The 12,424-nt window shown below is 59.9% G+C and overlaps 3 protein-coding genes across 10 annotated transcripts in view; 2 read left to right on the forward strand and 1 right to left on the reverse strand.

Annotated features, from left to right (window-relative positions):
• Positions 1-533: 533 nt before the first annotated feature.
• Positions 534-2,483, forward strand: LOC128090186 (interleukin-1 receptor antagonist protein-like). Of its 3 annotated transcripts, XM_052702324.1 has the most exons (6): positions 534-1,038; positions 1,121-1,169; positions 1,251-1,428; positions 1,509-1,679; positions 1,778-1,923; positions 2,011-2,483. In XM_052702324.1, exons 1-6 carry the CDS (start codon positions 998-1,000, stop codon positions 2,221-2,223), a joined length of 798 nt encoding a protein of 265 aa, XP_052558284.1. In that variant the 5' UTR covers positions 534-997; the 3' UTR covers positions 2,224-2,483. The 3 variants fall into 3 exon arrangements, with proteins under 3 accessions (XP_052558284.1, XP_052558283.1, XP_052558282.1); XM_052702323.1 differs by having other exon boundaries at positions 1,121-1,428; XM_052702322.1 differs by having other exon boundaries at positions 1,121-1,428; positions 1,778-2,483.
• A 458-nt stretch (positions 2,484-2,941) lies between these two features.
• CKAP2L (cytoskeleton associated protein 2 like) lies at positions 2,942-10,589 on the forward strand. Its single transcript, XM_052702314.1, has 9 exons — positions 2,942-3,036; positions 4,364-4,430; positions 5,127-5,193; positions 5,531-6,621; positions 7,044-7,245; positions 7,798-7,953; positions 8,337-8,400; positions 9,319-9,469; positions 9,555-10,589. Exons 1-9 carry the CDS (start codon positions 3,018-3,020, stop codon positions 9,778-9,780), a joined length of 2,043 nt encoding a protein of 680 aa, XP_052558274.1. The 5' UTR covers positions 2,942-3,017; the 3' UTR covers positions 9,781-10,589.
• LOC128090180 (cytosolic purine 5'-nucleotidase-like) overlaps positions 10,571-12,424 on the reverse strand; it is a 587,975-nt gene continuing 586,121 nt past the window's right edge. For all 6 annotated transcript variants that reach the window (XM_052702312.1, XM_052702310.1, XM_052702309.1 and 3 more), the window contains 6 exons: positions 12,318-12,384; positions 11,645-11,815; positions 11,504-11,555; positions 11,351-11,411; positions 11,091-11,267; positions 10,571-11,006 (listed from right to left, as the gene is read on the reverse strand). In XM_052702312.1, the coding sequence (XP_052558272.1) occupies positions 10,836-11,006; positions 11,091-11,267; positions 11,351-11,411; positions 11,504-11,555; positions 11,645-11,815; positions 12,318-12,384 (699 nt within the window). In that variant the 3' untranslated portion in view covers positions 10,571-10,835. The remainder of the gene's footprint in view (positions 11,007-11,090; positions 11,268-11,350; positions 11,412-11,503; positions 11,556-11,644; positions 11,816-12,317; positions 12,385-12,424) is intronic.

Below are 12,424 nucleotides of genomic sequence, written 5' to 3' on the forward strand. Positions count from 1 at the left end.
CAGAGAGTGGGATGTGTGGGGTCCCTGTGGCTGCCGGCAGGAAGCAGAAGAGCTGGGGGGGGGAAATGGGACAGTTGGCAGTGCTTGCATCACTGGCCCCTTCTGGGGAATCCGGCCTTGCTGCAGCCCTGACGAGAGCTGCCGTCATCCGGGGCATTGGTGGCCATGGGGCAGCCCCAGTGTGTCAGCCCAGCCAGCACACGAGAGCCAGACCCCAAACATTGCCCCACTCTGTGCACCACAATGGCCCCAAAGCACTGCTCTGCTGGGCCCCATGCTGATCCCAAAGCACCGCCCTGCTGGGCCCCACAAGTATCCCAAAGCACCGCCCTGCTGGGCCCCACATTCATCCCGAAGCACCGCCCTGCTGGGACCCACATTCCTCCCAAAGCATCACCCCACTGGGGCCCCACACCGATCGCAAAGCACAGCCCTGCTGTGTGGTCCACACTGACTCTGAAGTGTGGCCCAACTGAGACCCATGTTGACCCCAAAGCATCATCCTGCAGACACCATGCTGACCCCAAAGCATGGGCGAAAAGCATGCTCTGGTCTCTACAATAAGCATGGCTCCATTGCATTCCATATCAACCCCAAATCATGGCCCCACTGCAGCCCATATTGACCCCAAATCATGGCACCACTGAGTCTCACACTAACCCCAAAACTTGGCCCCACTAAGCCCCAAAGCACGGGCACAAAGCTCGCTCTGAGATCTGCCGGCAAAGCACGGCCCTGCTGAGCCCCGCAGTGCCCTGCACAACACAGCAGAGGTGGTGCCGATGCCCGCGGCGCTGCGTGCTGCAGATACGAAACTCAGCAACCTCCCGGCGTGTTGCGAAACGTGGAAATCCCGCACGGCAGCCGCTTCCTTCCAGCGCTCCTTGAAAACGCGTCGCTCAGCAGCTGAGCTCAGAGCACCCCGAAGGCAGCGGGAGGAGCAGAAGCACAGCACTGCAGCCTGCCTTCACCCTCAGGTTTCACACTGGGCACAGAGATGGCGTTTGTTCCCAACCTGGACGTGCTGGAGAGCAGCAGGTGAGCACTGAGAGGGGCTGGGGGCTCACTGCGGGTCTGAGCTTCACGTGGCCCAAAGCTCACCATTCACTTTGCCTTCCAGCCTCAGCGAGGAGACTTTCTACAGCCCCTCCTGCCTCTGCCTTCAGAAGGTACGGATGGCAGAGTGCAGTGGCACGGTGGCACGGTGCCCTCGCAGCACAGGGTGCTCAGCCGCAGCCCTCTGCCTGCAGAAGCCTCGCCTGGATTCTGAGCACACGGCTGTGGGTGTGCAGGTGTCAGTGAGGAAGGGACGCCGGAGCTTCCGGCAGGCTGCCGTGCTGGTGGTGGCCATGACCAAACTGCTGCGGAGGCCGAAGCGCAGGGACTTCGCTGACAGCGACTTGAGCATGCTCCTGGAGGAGGTTTTTGGTAAGAGCGTGGCGCTGGAGGAGGAGGAGGGATGGTTGCTGGGGTGTTGTTGCCACCTGCTGACCTCCTGTCCCCCGCAGAGCCCGTCACCTTCCAGCGGCTGCAGAGCAGCTACGCCGGGGCGCCCGCCTTCCGCTACACCCGCTCGCAGTCCTTTGACATCTTCGACATCAACCAGAAGTGCTTCGTGCTGGAGTCGCCCACACAGCTGGTGGCCCTGCACCTCCAGGGGCCCTCCTCCAGCCAGAAAGGTGAGGGCACCGCATCCTTGTCCCTGCCCTGTCCCCTACCCCTATCCCTACCCCCTGTCCCCGCAGCATGCCCGCTGACCCGTCCCTTCTCCCCGCAGTGAGGCTCAACATTGCGCTGTATCGGCCCCGAGGCCCACGGGGCAGCGCTGGAGCTGGGCAGACACCAGTGGCACTGGGCATCAAGGGCTACAAGCTCTACATGTCGTGCGTGCTGAGCGGCGCCGAGCCCACGCTGCAGCTGGAGGTGAGCATCCCACGTCCCCATCCCATCCCCACTTCCCCACCCGGCTGCCCCCGCTCCCCACTGAGCCTCTCCGGGTCTGCATTGCAGGAAGCCGACGTCACGCGGGACATCGACAGCGCCGAGCTGACGCGCTTCATCTTCTACCGCCTGGACAGCCCGGCTGAGGGCACCACGCGCTTCGAGTCGGCCGCCTTCCCTGGTTGGTTCATCTGCACCTCCCTGCAGCCCCGGCAGCCCGTGGGCATCACCAACCAACCCGACCAGGTCAACGTTGCCACCTACAAGCTGAGCGGGCGCTGACTGCCCGCCCCAACCCAAACCGGCCCGTTGCTGGTTTCCATGCTGTATGTACCGAGTACAAGCCCTGCTGCCCCGCCACGCTGTTCCACGTGGAATAGCCGCTCTGGGCCCCGTGGGCCCGAGTCACACGTTGTTTATGTTTCGTTACCGCCCTGTTGCTTTTAACTTATATTTTTTACCGTAATTATGATGGGTTTTGTTCCACTCCCCCTTCTTGGGGTGGAGGTATTTATTGTGAGATTGGAGAAATAAAAGCTTCCTTGTGGACGCGTGTCTCAGCGTGTGCCTCTGGGGATCGGTGGGGGCGGTTCTGTCCGGAGGAGAAGCATTCCCGCAGCAGAGCAGGACCCGGCGCCCCACACCCAGGCCGCCTCCCGGGGTACCTGGGGGCAAAGACTGGGGCCCGCCGCACCCCTCAAACCCCCAACGCCCCTCTCTGAGCCCCGTATCTCTCCTTAAGAGCCCGCTCTCAAAGCCCCCCCTCCGCAGCCCCTCTTAGAGACCCCGCACCCCCCCACACCGCACCGACTTCCCCTCACGCCCCTCTCAGTCCCCCCGGCGCCCCCGCCCCGCTCCTCTCCACCACACCCGCCTTCTCACATAAACGAATGCGATTGGCGGACGCGTCCTTCCGGCCCCACCCGTGGCTCCGTTGTACCCGCCCCTTCCGCTCGCTTCGCCCAATCGCAGCTCACCGTCTCCGCCCCGCCCCCCCTCATCGTTCTTCTCCATTGGGCAGTTTGAAAGAGGCGGAGGCCAATGGGCGCGGGGCGGCGGTTGGGCGGGTTGTGGACATGGCGGCGGCTGCGCAAGGTGAGCGCTGGGAGCGGGGATCCGAGCCCGGCTGCGGGGCCGGAATCGGACGCGGGGGGTGCGGGGAGCCTGGGCCGGCTGTGGGTCTGGGTCTTTGTGGAGGCGACTTGTGGGGTGACCGCGAAAGGAAGGAGCTGGAAGGAGCGGTCCTTGAAAGCAGCCCTGCAGAGAAGGAGCCAGGGGTGAAAAGCTGAACGTGAGCCAGCAGTGTGCGACTGCAGCTGGGAAACAAACGGGATCCTGGGCTCCAGCAGAACGGGGGGGTGGCAGCAGGGACAGGGGGGCGATTGTCCCCCTCTGCTCTGCTCCTGTGAGGCCCCATCTGCAGCACTGCGTCCAGGGCTGGAGCCCCCAGGACGAGAAGGACAGGGAGCTGCTGGAGAGGGGGCAGAGGAGCCGCAGAGATGAGCGGGGGACTGGAGCAGCTCCCTTACAAAGACAGGCTGAGGGAGCTGGGCTTGTTCAGCATGGAGAAAAGAAGCTGCGGGGTGACCTCAGTGCAGCCTGCAGTGCCTGAAGGGAGCCTGCAAACAGGAGGGGAGTCAGCTCTGTGCAAGGGGAGATGGCAGCAGGACGAGGGGAAACGGTTTGGAGTTGAAGGAGGGCAGATGAAGGTTGGATGTCAGGGGGAAGTTCTTTGCTGTGAGAGTGGTGAGGTGCTGGAACAGCTGCCCAGAGAGGCTGTGGATGCCTCATTCATCCCTGGAGGTGTTCAAGGCCAGGTTGGATGGGGCCCTGGGCAGCCTGGGCTGCTGTGAAATGTGGAGGTTGGTGGCCCTGTGTGTGATGGGGGGTCAGAGGCTCATGATCCTTGAGGTCCTTTCCAACCCAACCGTTCTGTGATTCTGTGAAATGGGGTTGGGGGCGGTGCTGGGGGCTGCGGAGGCAGGAAGGGATGCTGTGTTGGGGAGCGCTGGGCTGGGTGCACCCAGAGCCCCCAGTGGTCACTGAGTTGGGCCTTACTGCCCTGTGTGAAAGCAGAAAGAGGGAGAGCGAGTCTTTGGGTGATGTGATAGGGATAGGACGAGGGGGAATGGAGCTGGGATGGGACGGGCAGCCTGGGGAAGCTGTGGCCGCCCTGTTGCTGCTGGTGCTCGTAGGCAGCACCTCCTACAGGCCGTCCCACAGGCCTGCAAAGCTCTGCATGACTGCACCCTGGGCAGCTTGGTGCTGCAAGCATCAAACAGCTTTTGTTCCAGCGGGCTGCAGGCAGCGCCTCGTGTGTGCTGGGGGTCTGGGAGCAGCACTGCGCTCCAGCTGGGAGCTCGGTGATGTGCTCATCCCCACAGCGCTGCGTGCACCATGTTTTCCTACCGTTTCTTTGCAGAAGAGCGGAGAAGAAAGCTCCAGGAGTACCTGGAGGCCAAAAGGAAGCTGAAATGCCCCAGTACCAAGTAAGTCGGGGTGTGCAGCTGTCTGTGCCTCACCAGCACCTGCCTTGCTGCAGTGCTTGCTAACGAGAGCAGCCTCAGCCCCGTGCCAGCTGTCAGAGCTGAGGCTGGGGCAGCTCCTGCAGTGCCCTGGCGCTGCTCTGCTGTTACTGGCAGCGTCAGAACAGATGTGGTTTGAGTGTTGACGTTTCCTGCTCTTTAATACCACGTCTGCTGGGTGTCTTCTGAATCTCCACGAAGCTTTTTCATCCCAGGCTTTGGGTTTGCAGGACAGCTTTGTTTGCATTACCAGCTTTGTGCAGCAGAAAGCAGTCCAATTTTGAGTGCTGCATTTTAGCAGCCTTTAGCAGTAGGGTAATATTAGGAAGGGACATTTCAGCCCGTTTAGAAGCAATCAGAGAGAAGCTCATTGCCACAGCTGACCTGTTAAGTGAGTCCCCATCACGTCCTGCCCAGCCCCATCAGCTGCAGGAAGCGCTTTGATCTCTTTTCTCGTCAGTGGAAGCTGTGAGTTATGCAACTGTCTTTTGTGTCACTTTTCCGTTGCCCCGCGGAAGGAAAAGAAATATGACATGGTTCTTCCTTGACAGCTTCAAAATGCTTCTCATCAGCTCTGGTGGCTGTGGCAACCAGAAGCACTTGGTGTATTTCAGCTTTTCTGGAACAGCTGCTCAGTATTTGGGTGACTTGTTTCTGCAGGCCCTATTTAAAGGACCGGACAAATCGCCTGGATCCACTCTTAAAACCAGTTTCTAAACCAGAACATGTAAGTAGAAGACTTACCAGTCTCTTTTCAGTCTGGTTTTGTATCTCATGCTTGAAGTGCTCCCAGGCAGAACGGAGCACACAAACCAGGACAGTGAGTTCCTGACCCCGGGCAAGCAGTAATCAACGCCCTGCTAAATATCTGGCCCCAAGACAACTCATTAGTTTTCAGAGGAACTTCAGCTGAGAGAATTGTCCTCTGCCCTGGTGCTGGGTGTTACACTGGGCTTGCTTCCCCCTGCAGGGCTCTGTGCACATCCCCTGGGCTGGTGGGGCTGCGGGGTGGGACGGAGCCGAGCTCTGCTCTGGGCCCTGCCTCAGCTTCTTTGTCTCTGCAGCTTGACAGGAACAAGAAGGGTGCAGTCCAAAACGTAGCAAAGGGCACCTGGAAGGATGACAAGCCTGCTGCCAAACCTGCACAGCCAGCTGGGCACGCTGCACTGCGGCAGTCCTCACGTGCATCGCAGAGAGCAGCAGCGATGCGGCCACGGCAGCTGGGGAAGGGCACAGAGCTGCCTGCAGGCCTCGTTCCGAGCACAAACCCCTCTGCGCAGCCCAAAGGGAGGCTCCCAGCTTCTGCCTCTTGTCTGCTAAACCCTGGAAGGCCGGAGGAGAGTGGAAGTGGCCAGCCTGTGCCCGGGGCACCTTGCTCCCTGAGTGAGGGCCTGCAGGAGTGGCTTGGCTGTGGCAAAGAGAACTTGCCAGCACAAGCAGCTGCAAACCCTGTGCCCAGCAACACTTTTCAGTCTAATGGGAACAGTCTGGGGAAAAAGAGAGCTCTGGCTCACGGGCAGAGCTCAGGCACTGTGTCAAGGACCGTCAAGGGCCCAAAGGACAGAATTAATAGCTGCCAGGCTAAGGAAGTGCTGATTCAGGAGAAATTCAGGAAACCCCTGCCAGCCTCAAAAAGTGCATCCCAAAAACCAAGCGGCACAACCCGGCCGTTGCAACCCCCTCAGTTCCTTGCTAATTCTACACGTTTGCTACATAAAAAGCCAGCTGTAAAACAGGAAAAAAACAATGCAGCAAGGGAACTTGGGGGAAAGCTCGGCACGTCTCTGATGGGAACTCTTAAGCACTCCAACAGAGCTCCTGCAAAGCCCCCAGCCTCCAGCCGGCCCCAGGGCACCACAAGTGGGACCACGAGGACACCAGGCCTGAAGCTGTGCACCACAGGGCAGTGGCAACGACCCACAGTGAAAGGGGGAGCAGACAGGAAGGACGTGAAGGCAGCGCCTTGTGGACACGCAGCAGTATCCCGAGCGGGAGTCCCAAAAAAACAGTCTCTTCCCAGCACCTACAGCTCCAGAACTCAAGGAAATCGGGGTGAATTTGGGAGCAGCAGGGAGGTGCGTAAACCAGAGCTGCTGCAGGCGCACGGAGTGCATGCTGGGCGTGTTCCCAAGAGCCCAACACCAGAGGATCGTAGGTGAGTGGCATCGTTGGCTGACTGTTCTCCTACTCAGGGGAAGCAGAGTGAGGCACTGAAGCACGTGAGCCGGCTGCAGGCTGCAGGGCCCCAGCTGCAGTCTGAACTGCTGGGATGCTGCAGCACAGAGGGGGGTGAGGGTGAAGTTCGGTGTCCTTTGGGTTCCTCGTTTCTGCCTCGCGACAACTGCCTGCAGGCAGCAGTGAGTGAGCAGAGTGTGAAGCACAGCCTTGCTGCTTTGTGCTGCCTCTCCCATTTTATCCTCGGGACGCTCTGACATCTGGGGGGGTTTGCCTCCCCTGCCTGCCTCGGTTGTGATTCTTAGGGTAGATCTTCCCAAGCAGCTACAAACCCAGAGGGCAGCCGGGCAGCAGGTGCCAGTGCTGTGTGGTGCTGACAGCGATCCCTCGGTCCTTCCCCAGGAGACAGCTGGAGCAGTGGCTGGCCTCCAAGGGCAAGTGCTACAAACGGCCGCCCATGACGCTGCCTCCAAAAAAGCCGATGAAGCAGAAGCCAGCCCACAGGAGCACCGTGCAGGAGGAGCAAAAGCCTGAGAAGCCGGAGCAGCTCTACCTGGCCAGGATCAACGCCCTGCTGACGGAGTGCCTGAAGCTCATCGAGGAGGTGGGGATGGGGAAGGAGCTACGGCCACCAGGCCACTCTTTTCTTGAAGCAAAGCATTCTTGCTTGGCTTAGGAAAAGTCACCACGCTCAGTTCACCCCTGGAGTTGAGGGCATGCAGTGAGATGCACTGCAAGGAACACGGATCGATGGCCGCTGTGCAGGCGTCCCTGCGTTCGTCCTGGTGTGCAGCAGTGCATCCTGCAGCAGGGATTCCTGCAGCAGCAGCCCAGGCTGGTTGAACCACTCCAGGATATGTCCCTGGTGGGCCCCACCGCTGGGAATGCCATCTGCCAGCCCGGCTCTGGGTTTGGTGGCCCTGCTGGTGCCTGTGCTGAAGAATCTGTCCCTCGACTTCCCTCTGAAATGCTAGGCTCTTTTTTTTGAGGGAAAATGGAGACAGAAAAACTGTATCATCCATCCAAGGTTATGTAGGAGATTTTGGAATGTGAGTGCGAAGTGCAGACTTCAGACCACCCTCCTTTTCGCCTGCTGTTTGAGAGGATGTTGGCATGCAGGCCCAGCTCTTCTCCAGCACTTCACCTTGTCTTGCAGGGCATCCCATCAGAGGAGCTCTCAACAATTCTGTGCCACGAGCCCAGTGCAGAGAAGTGTGCCAAGTTCTGGATCTGCAAAGCCAAGCTGCTTGCCCGCGATGGCCCTTTCGATGTGACAGGGCTGTATGAAGCAGCAGTCTGCGCTGGTGCTGAGGTGAGTAAGGAGCCCTTTGGTTCCTCCTGTGCACCAGCAGGTTGCCCCAAAGCCCTGGGGTTGGATTTTGGGATCAGTTTAGCAGCTGTTGGTGGAAAAGGCCTTTAGAGCTGTAAGTCCTGGTTGTTTCCACAAAACTACTTGAGGCAGTGTATGCACAGGGCGGGGGGGGCTGTGGGTGAGCTGGCAGCACGTTGGGCCTGGTCTGCACCTGGGGTGGGCATCTGCACACAGATCTGGAGAAGGGAAAAGCTGTGGCCATCCGCACTTCCCTGAGGGAGGCAGCAGGAACCTTTTCTCCTTTCTGAACTGTAGTCTTCTTTCCCTGCCTGCCTTGACCTGTGTCCTGATTTTTATTTTATTTATTTATTCATTTCTTGCAGCCACTCCAGGAGCTCAGAGAAGTTGTCCTTGATATTTTGAAGACTGCAGAACAGCCATCAGAGGGTAACACGGGCATGCAGGGGCTGGCGGGCAGGCCGCTGTTCCCCGTGCTTTGCAGTCTGTCCCAGCAGCCTGTATCCCTGCTGACTTTGCTGAGGACTGAGCATTGTGAAATCCAGAGCCCTCAGCTCAGAAATGGGGCAAAATTCCTCTGCCAGAGCTGAGCCTGGCGCAGCATGCAAGGTGCCCTGGGTTACGTCCAGAGCTCTGCAGTGCTGTAGTTCCCCCTGCAGCTCTCTTCCCTCTCTACAATCCTGCTGCCCTTTTCTATGTCCAAATGAAGGCCATAAGTCACAAGCACTGTCCCCCAGGGGTCCATCTTGGGACTGGTGCTCTTCAACATCTTTATCAGTGCCACAGGCAGTGGAATCTGGTGCACCTTTAGCAGTTTGCAGATGCCACCACACTGAGCGGTGCAGTTCGATGTAACAGAAGGGACGGATGCCGTCCAGAGGGACCTGGGCAGGCTTCAGAAGTGGACCTGCGTGAACCTAATGAGGTTCAGCAAGCCAAGTGCGAGGTGTTGGGGTGGGACAGTCCTAGGTTTGGTTAGCTTGGGGAAGAGAAGGCAGTGGGGACACCTCACTGTGGCCTTCCTGTCCTTGAAGGGAGCTTACAAGCAGGAGGGAGGCCGGCTTTTCACACAGTCTGACAGTGGTAGGGCAAGGGGGAATGGCTTTAAGCTCAAAGAGGGGAGATTTAGGTTGGGTGATAGGAGAAGATTCTTGTGGGGTGTTGAGCCGCTGGAACAGGTTGTGCAGAGGTTGTGGATGCCCCATTGCAGGAGGCATTCGAGGTTGGATGCAGCCCTGAGCCGGTGGTTGGCAACCCTGCCCATGGCAGCAGGTTGGAGCTGGGTGATCTTTAAGGCCCCCTGTGACCAAAGCTGCTGTGATCTATGACTCTCCTCTCTCCTGTCAGGGCAAAAGCCTGAGCAGCGCCTTCTGTGGGAGCCCACGACACCTTGCCCAGGCGAGAGGCAGCAGGCGGCTGTGACTCCGTGCCAAACAGAGCGCGCCCTGAGCAGCCTGCCTGTGTCCTCCATCAAGCTACAAGTGACGTCTGTGCCCAGGTGAGGCTGAGCTGCCGCCAGCGAGCGCCCTGTGCCGTTCCCTGTGGGCTTTGCCCCACTCGCGCTTCTTTTTTCCTCCCTGCAGAGTGAGGGAGCTGCCAGAAGGCCAAGAGCTGAAATTCCTGACGCCGGTGCGGCGCTCGCTGCGCATAGAGAGGGCTGGGAGCCACTACCCGGAGATGCTGAGGGACCACGACCCTGTGGTGTCGTCCCTCAGTGAAATCCTGGATGACGATGAGGAGACTCAGTTCTTTTTCCGGAAAAACAAAGCTTTGCCAGAGGTGGCAGAGATGGAGGTTTTGAGTCTGTAGCCCCAAATGTTGCTGAGGGGATTCCCTGGGGGCTGCTGGCTCAGCCACGCTGCCTTGCACTTACACCGTCTCCTCTCAGATGTAGTTATGCAGGGGCGGCCTTTTTCAGCCTTTTTCACTGTTTTTAAGTGTTTAAAGCTTTACACTAGAGATGCAGCGAGAGCCGGTGGGGTGCTGAGCAAGATCTGGGGTTGGAGACGTGGGCTCTGTGCTGTGGGATCAGCCATTGGCTCCTCCACCCCAAAGCACGCCCTGGTTTTTGTGCTGGCCGATGGTTCTGGTCGCTGCAGTGCTCTGGGTGCCTCTCGTGGTTTGGGAAGTGACATCCCAAGGGTTTCTCCTGAAGAAGGAACACAGCCCCTGTCTGGAACCCCCTGCTGCCTCCTGCCACCAGGAGAACTGTGCTCAGCCTCGAAGCTGTGAGGGCACCCAGAGCCCAGGATGCTGAGGGTTCCCCCCTGTGAGAGGAGTGCAATGGTTTTGCTGTTGCTGAGCACAGAGCAGAGCCCCAGCTTCATCTTCCTGCCCCCAGCAAACAGCCGTCCTGCCCCACGGCTCCTCCCCACCCAGCTTTGGGTGTCAACAGAGGAACCTCAGCTGGCCCAGGAGCTGCAGGACCAGCAGTGCAGGGCTGCCCCAGGGTTGCATGCAGCCACAGCACTTGTCCCAGCTGCTGGCCCAGGCCTTGGGCCCTTTGCTCCAATCTTCCCCGGTCTTGGGGCAAAGGAAATTTTCTTTTGAAAAAAGAAAATATAATTTATGTCTCTTCTATTACTCTGTGACTCCAATAAAACTTTGGCAGAAGTTAACGTGTCTTTTATAAATAGACAAAGGTAAAGAAGGGGAGAGGCTGGGACTCTTAGCAGGTAAAAGGGTGCAGCCCTGGCCCCAGGCCCTTGCTGTGTTTGGGCACCATCCCCAGAGCGGTTGGAGCTGATGGAGAGCTGCTGGGTACCCTGGTGCCGCCCTGCAGCGGGGGTGCCGTGCTGCCATCAGCCCCAGGGCAGCACCCAGTGTGTGCTGGGCCCGGCCCTGCTGGACGGGCAGCTGTGGGCTCAGGCCTCGCCGTCCTCTTCCTCCCCTCCTCTGGAGTCCCAGGGGAGCCCCGGGTCCTGAGACAGACGGAGTGGCTCCTGCTGGCTGCGCCGCTCCAGCTGCAGCTCCGGGGCTGCGCTTCCCTCTCCGGCGTCCACAGGGCCGTGTTCCACCGTTGACTCGTGGGCCATCTGCGGGGAGGGAGCGGGGTTGGCGCCCGGCTCCCGATGGACTTGGGGGCGGGGAGGGAAACTGAGGCACGGGGTCAGCAGTACCAGGACAGAGGGCGCCCGGAAGAGGTAACTGAAGGGGTAGTAGAGGAAGTTGAGGAAGGAGGAGGCGTAGAGGTCTGCGTAGCGCATCAGCTGGCTGGCAAACAGGGTCTGGCGCGAGCCGCAGCGGAAGAGGCTGCCCATCTTCCCGTAGCACATGTCCATCTCGTGCGTGACTTTCTGCGGACACAGCGGGGCGCTCAGGGCACCGCTATCCCACACCGGGCTGCTCCGGGGGACGGGGACGGCGGTCCTGCCGCCACCTGGATGTGACGTTTGATGGAGCTGATGTCCGGCCGCTCGCTGCTGCCGCTGTCCAGATGCCTGCGGTGGAGCGGGGGGCTCACAAGGGCCCTTTGTGTCCCGTCCCGTCCCCCTCACCCGCGGGCAGGGACCCCAGAGCGGTGCCCACTCACTGGTACAGCTCCGCCAAAAACAGATCCAGGCTGCGCAGCTCCTCAAACAGCTCTGCCAGGGCAAAGCTCCGGCTCAGCGCCGGCACCTGGGGCTGGCAGGGGGGTCCTGCAGGGAGGGGAGGCACGGCTGGGGCTGCTCACCGCTCTTCTCCGTCCACACCTGCAGCTCATGGGCCAACTCGGGCACCACCAGGAAGGTGCGCCAGCCCTGCCGCTTCTTGGACTTGAGGATGTCCCCGAAGATGTGGTCCCCCATGTACAGGATGTCCTTGCCCTTCACGCCCAGCAGGTCGCACACCAAGTCTGAGGAGCCTGGGACAACAGGATGGCATGATGTGGGGTCACCGTGTCACTGCATCCCCCTGTTACTGCACCCCTCTGTCACTGCATCCCGGTGCCACCACATCTGTGTCACTGCAACCCCATGTCAGTGCATCCCTGTGCCACTACGTCCCAGTGTCACTGTATCCCCGTGTTACTGCACTCCTCTGTCATTGCATTCCACTGCCACTGCCTCTCTGTGTCACTGCATCCCCCCGTTACTGCACCTCTCTGCACCCCAGTGCCACCGCATCCCTGTGTCACTGCATCCCAGTGCCACCGTGTCCCCATGCCACTGCATCCCTCTATTACTGCAATCCTGTCACTGAATCCCTGCGCCACTGTATCTCTGTGTCACCATCCCAGTGTCACCACGTCCCAGTGCCACTACACCCTACTGCCACCACATCCCCGTGCCACTGCATCCCCGTATCAGTGCATCCCTGTGCCACCATGTCCCTCCACCACCGTTGTCACCCAGCCATGCGCTCACCACCAGAGTACACAGCACAGTGCTGCAGGGGCCCCGTGTAGGTCCCGACGCGCAGCTTCCCCGTGTCCTGCAAGCATAGAGCACCCCATGGTGTCACTGCACCCCAT

Source organism: Tympanuchus pallidicinctus, unplaced genomic scaffold, assembly GCF_026119805.1.
Source record: "Tympanuchus pallidicinctus isolate F22 unplaced genomic scaffold, pur_lepc_1.0 scaffold44, whole genome shotgun sequence".
In the NCBI taxonomy this organism is placed as follows: Eukaryota; Metazoa; Chordata; class Aves; order Galliformes; family Phasianidae; genus Tympanuchus; species Tympanuchus pallidicinctus.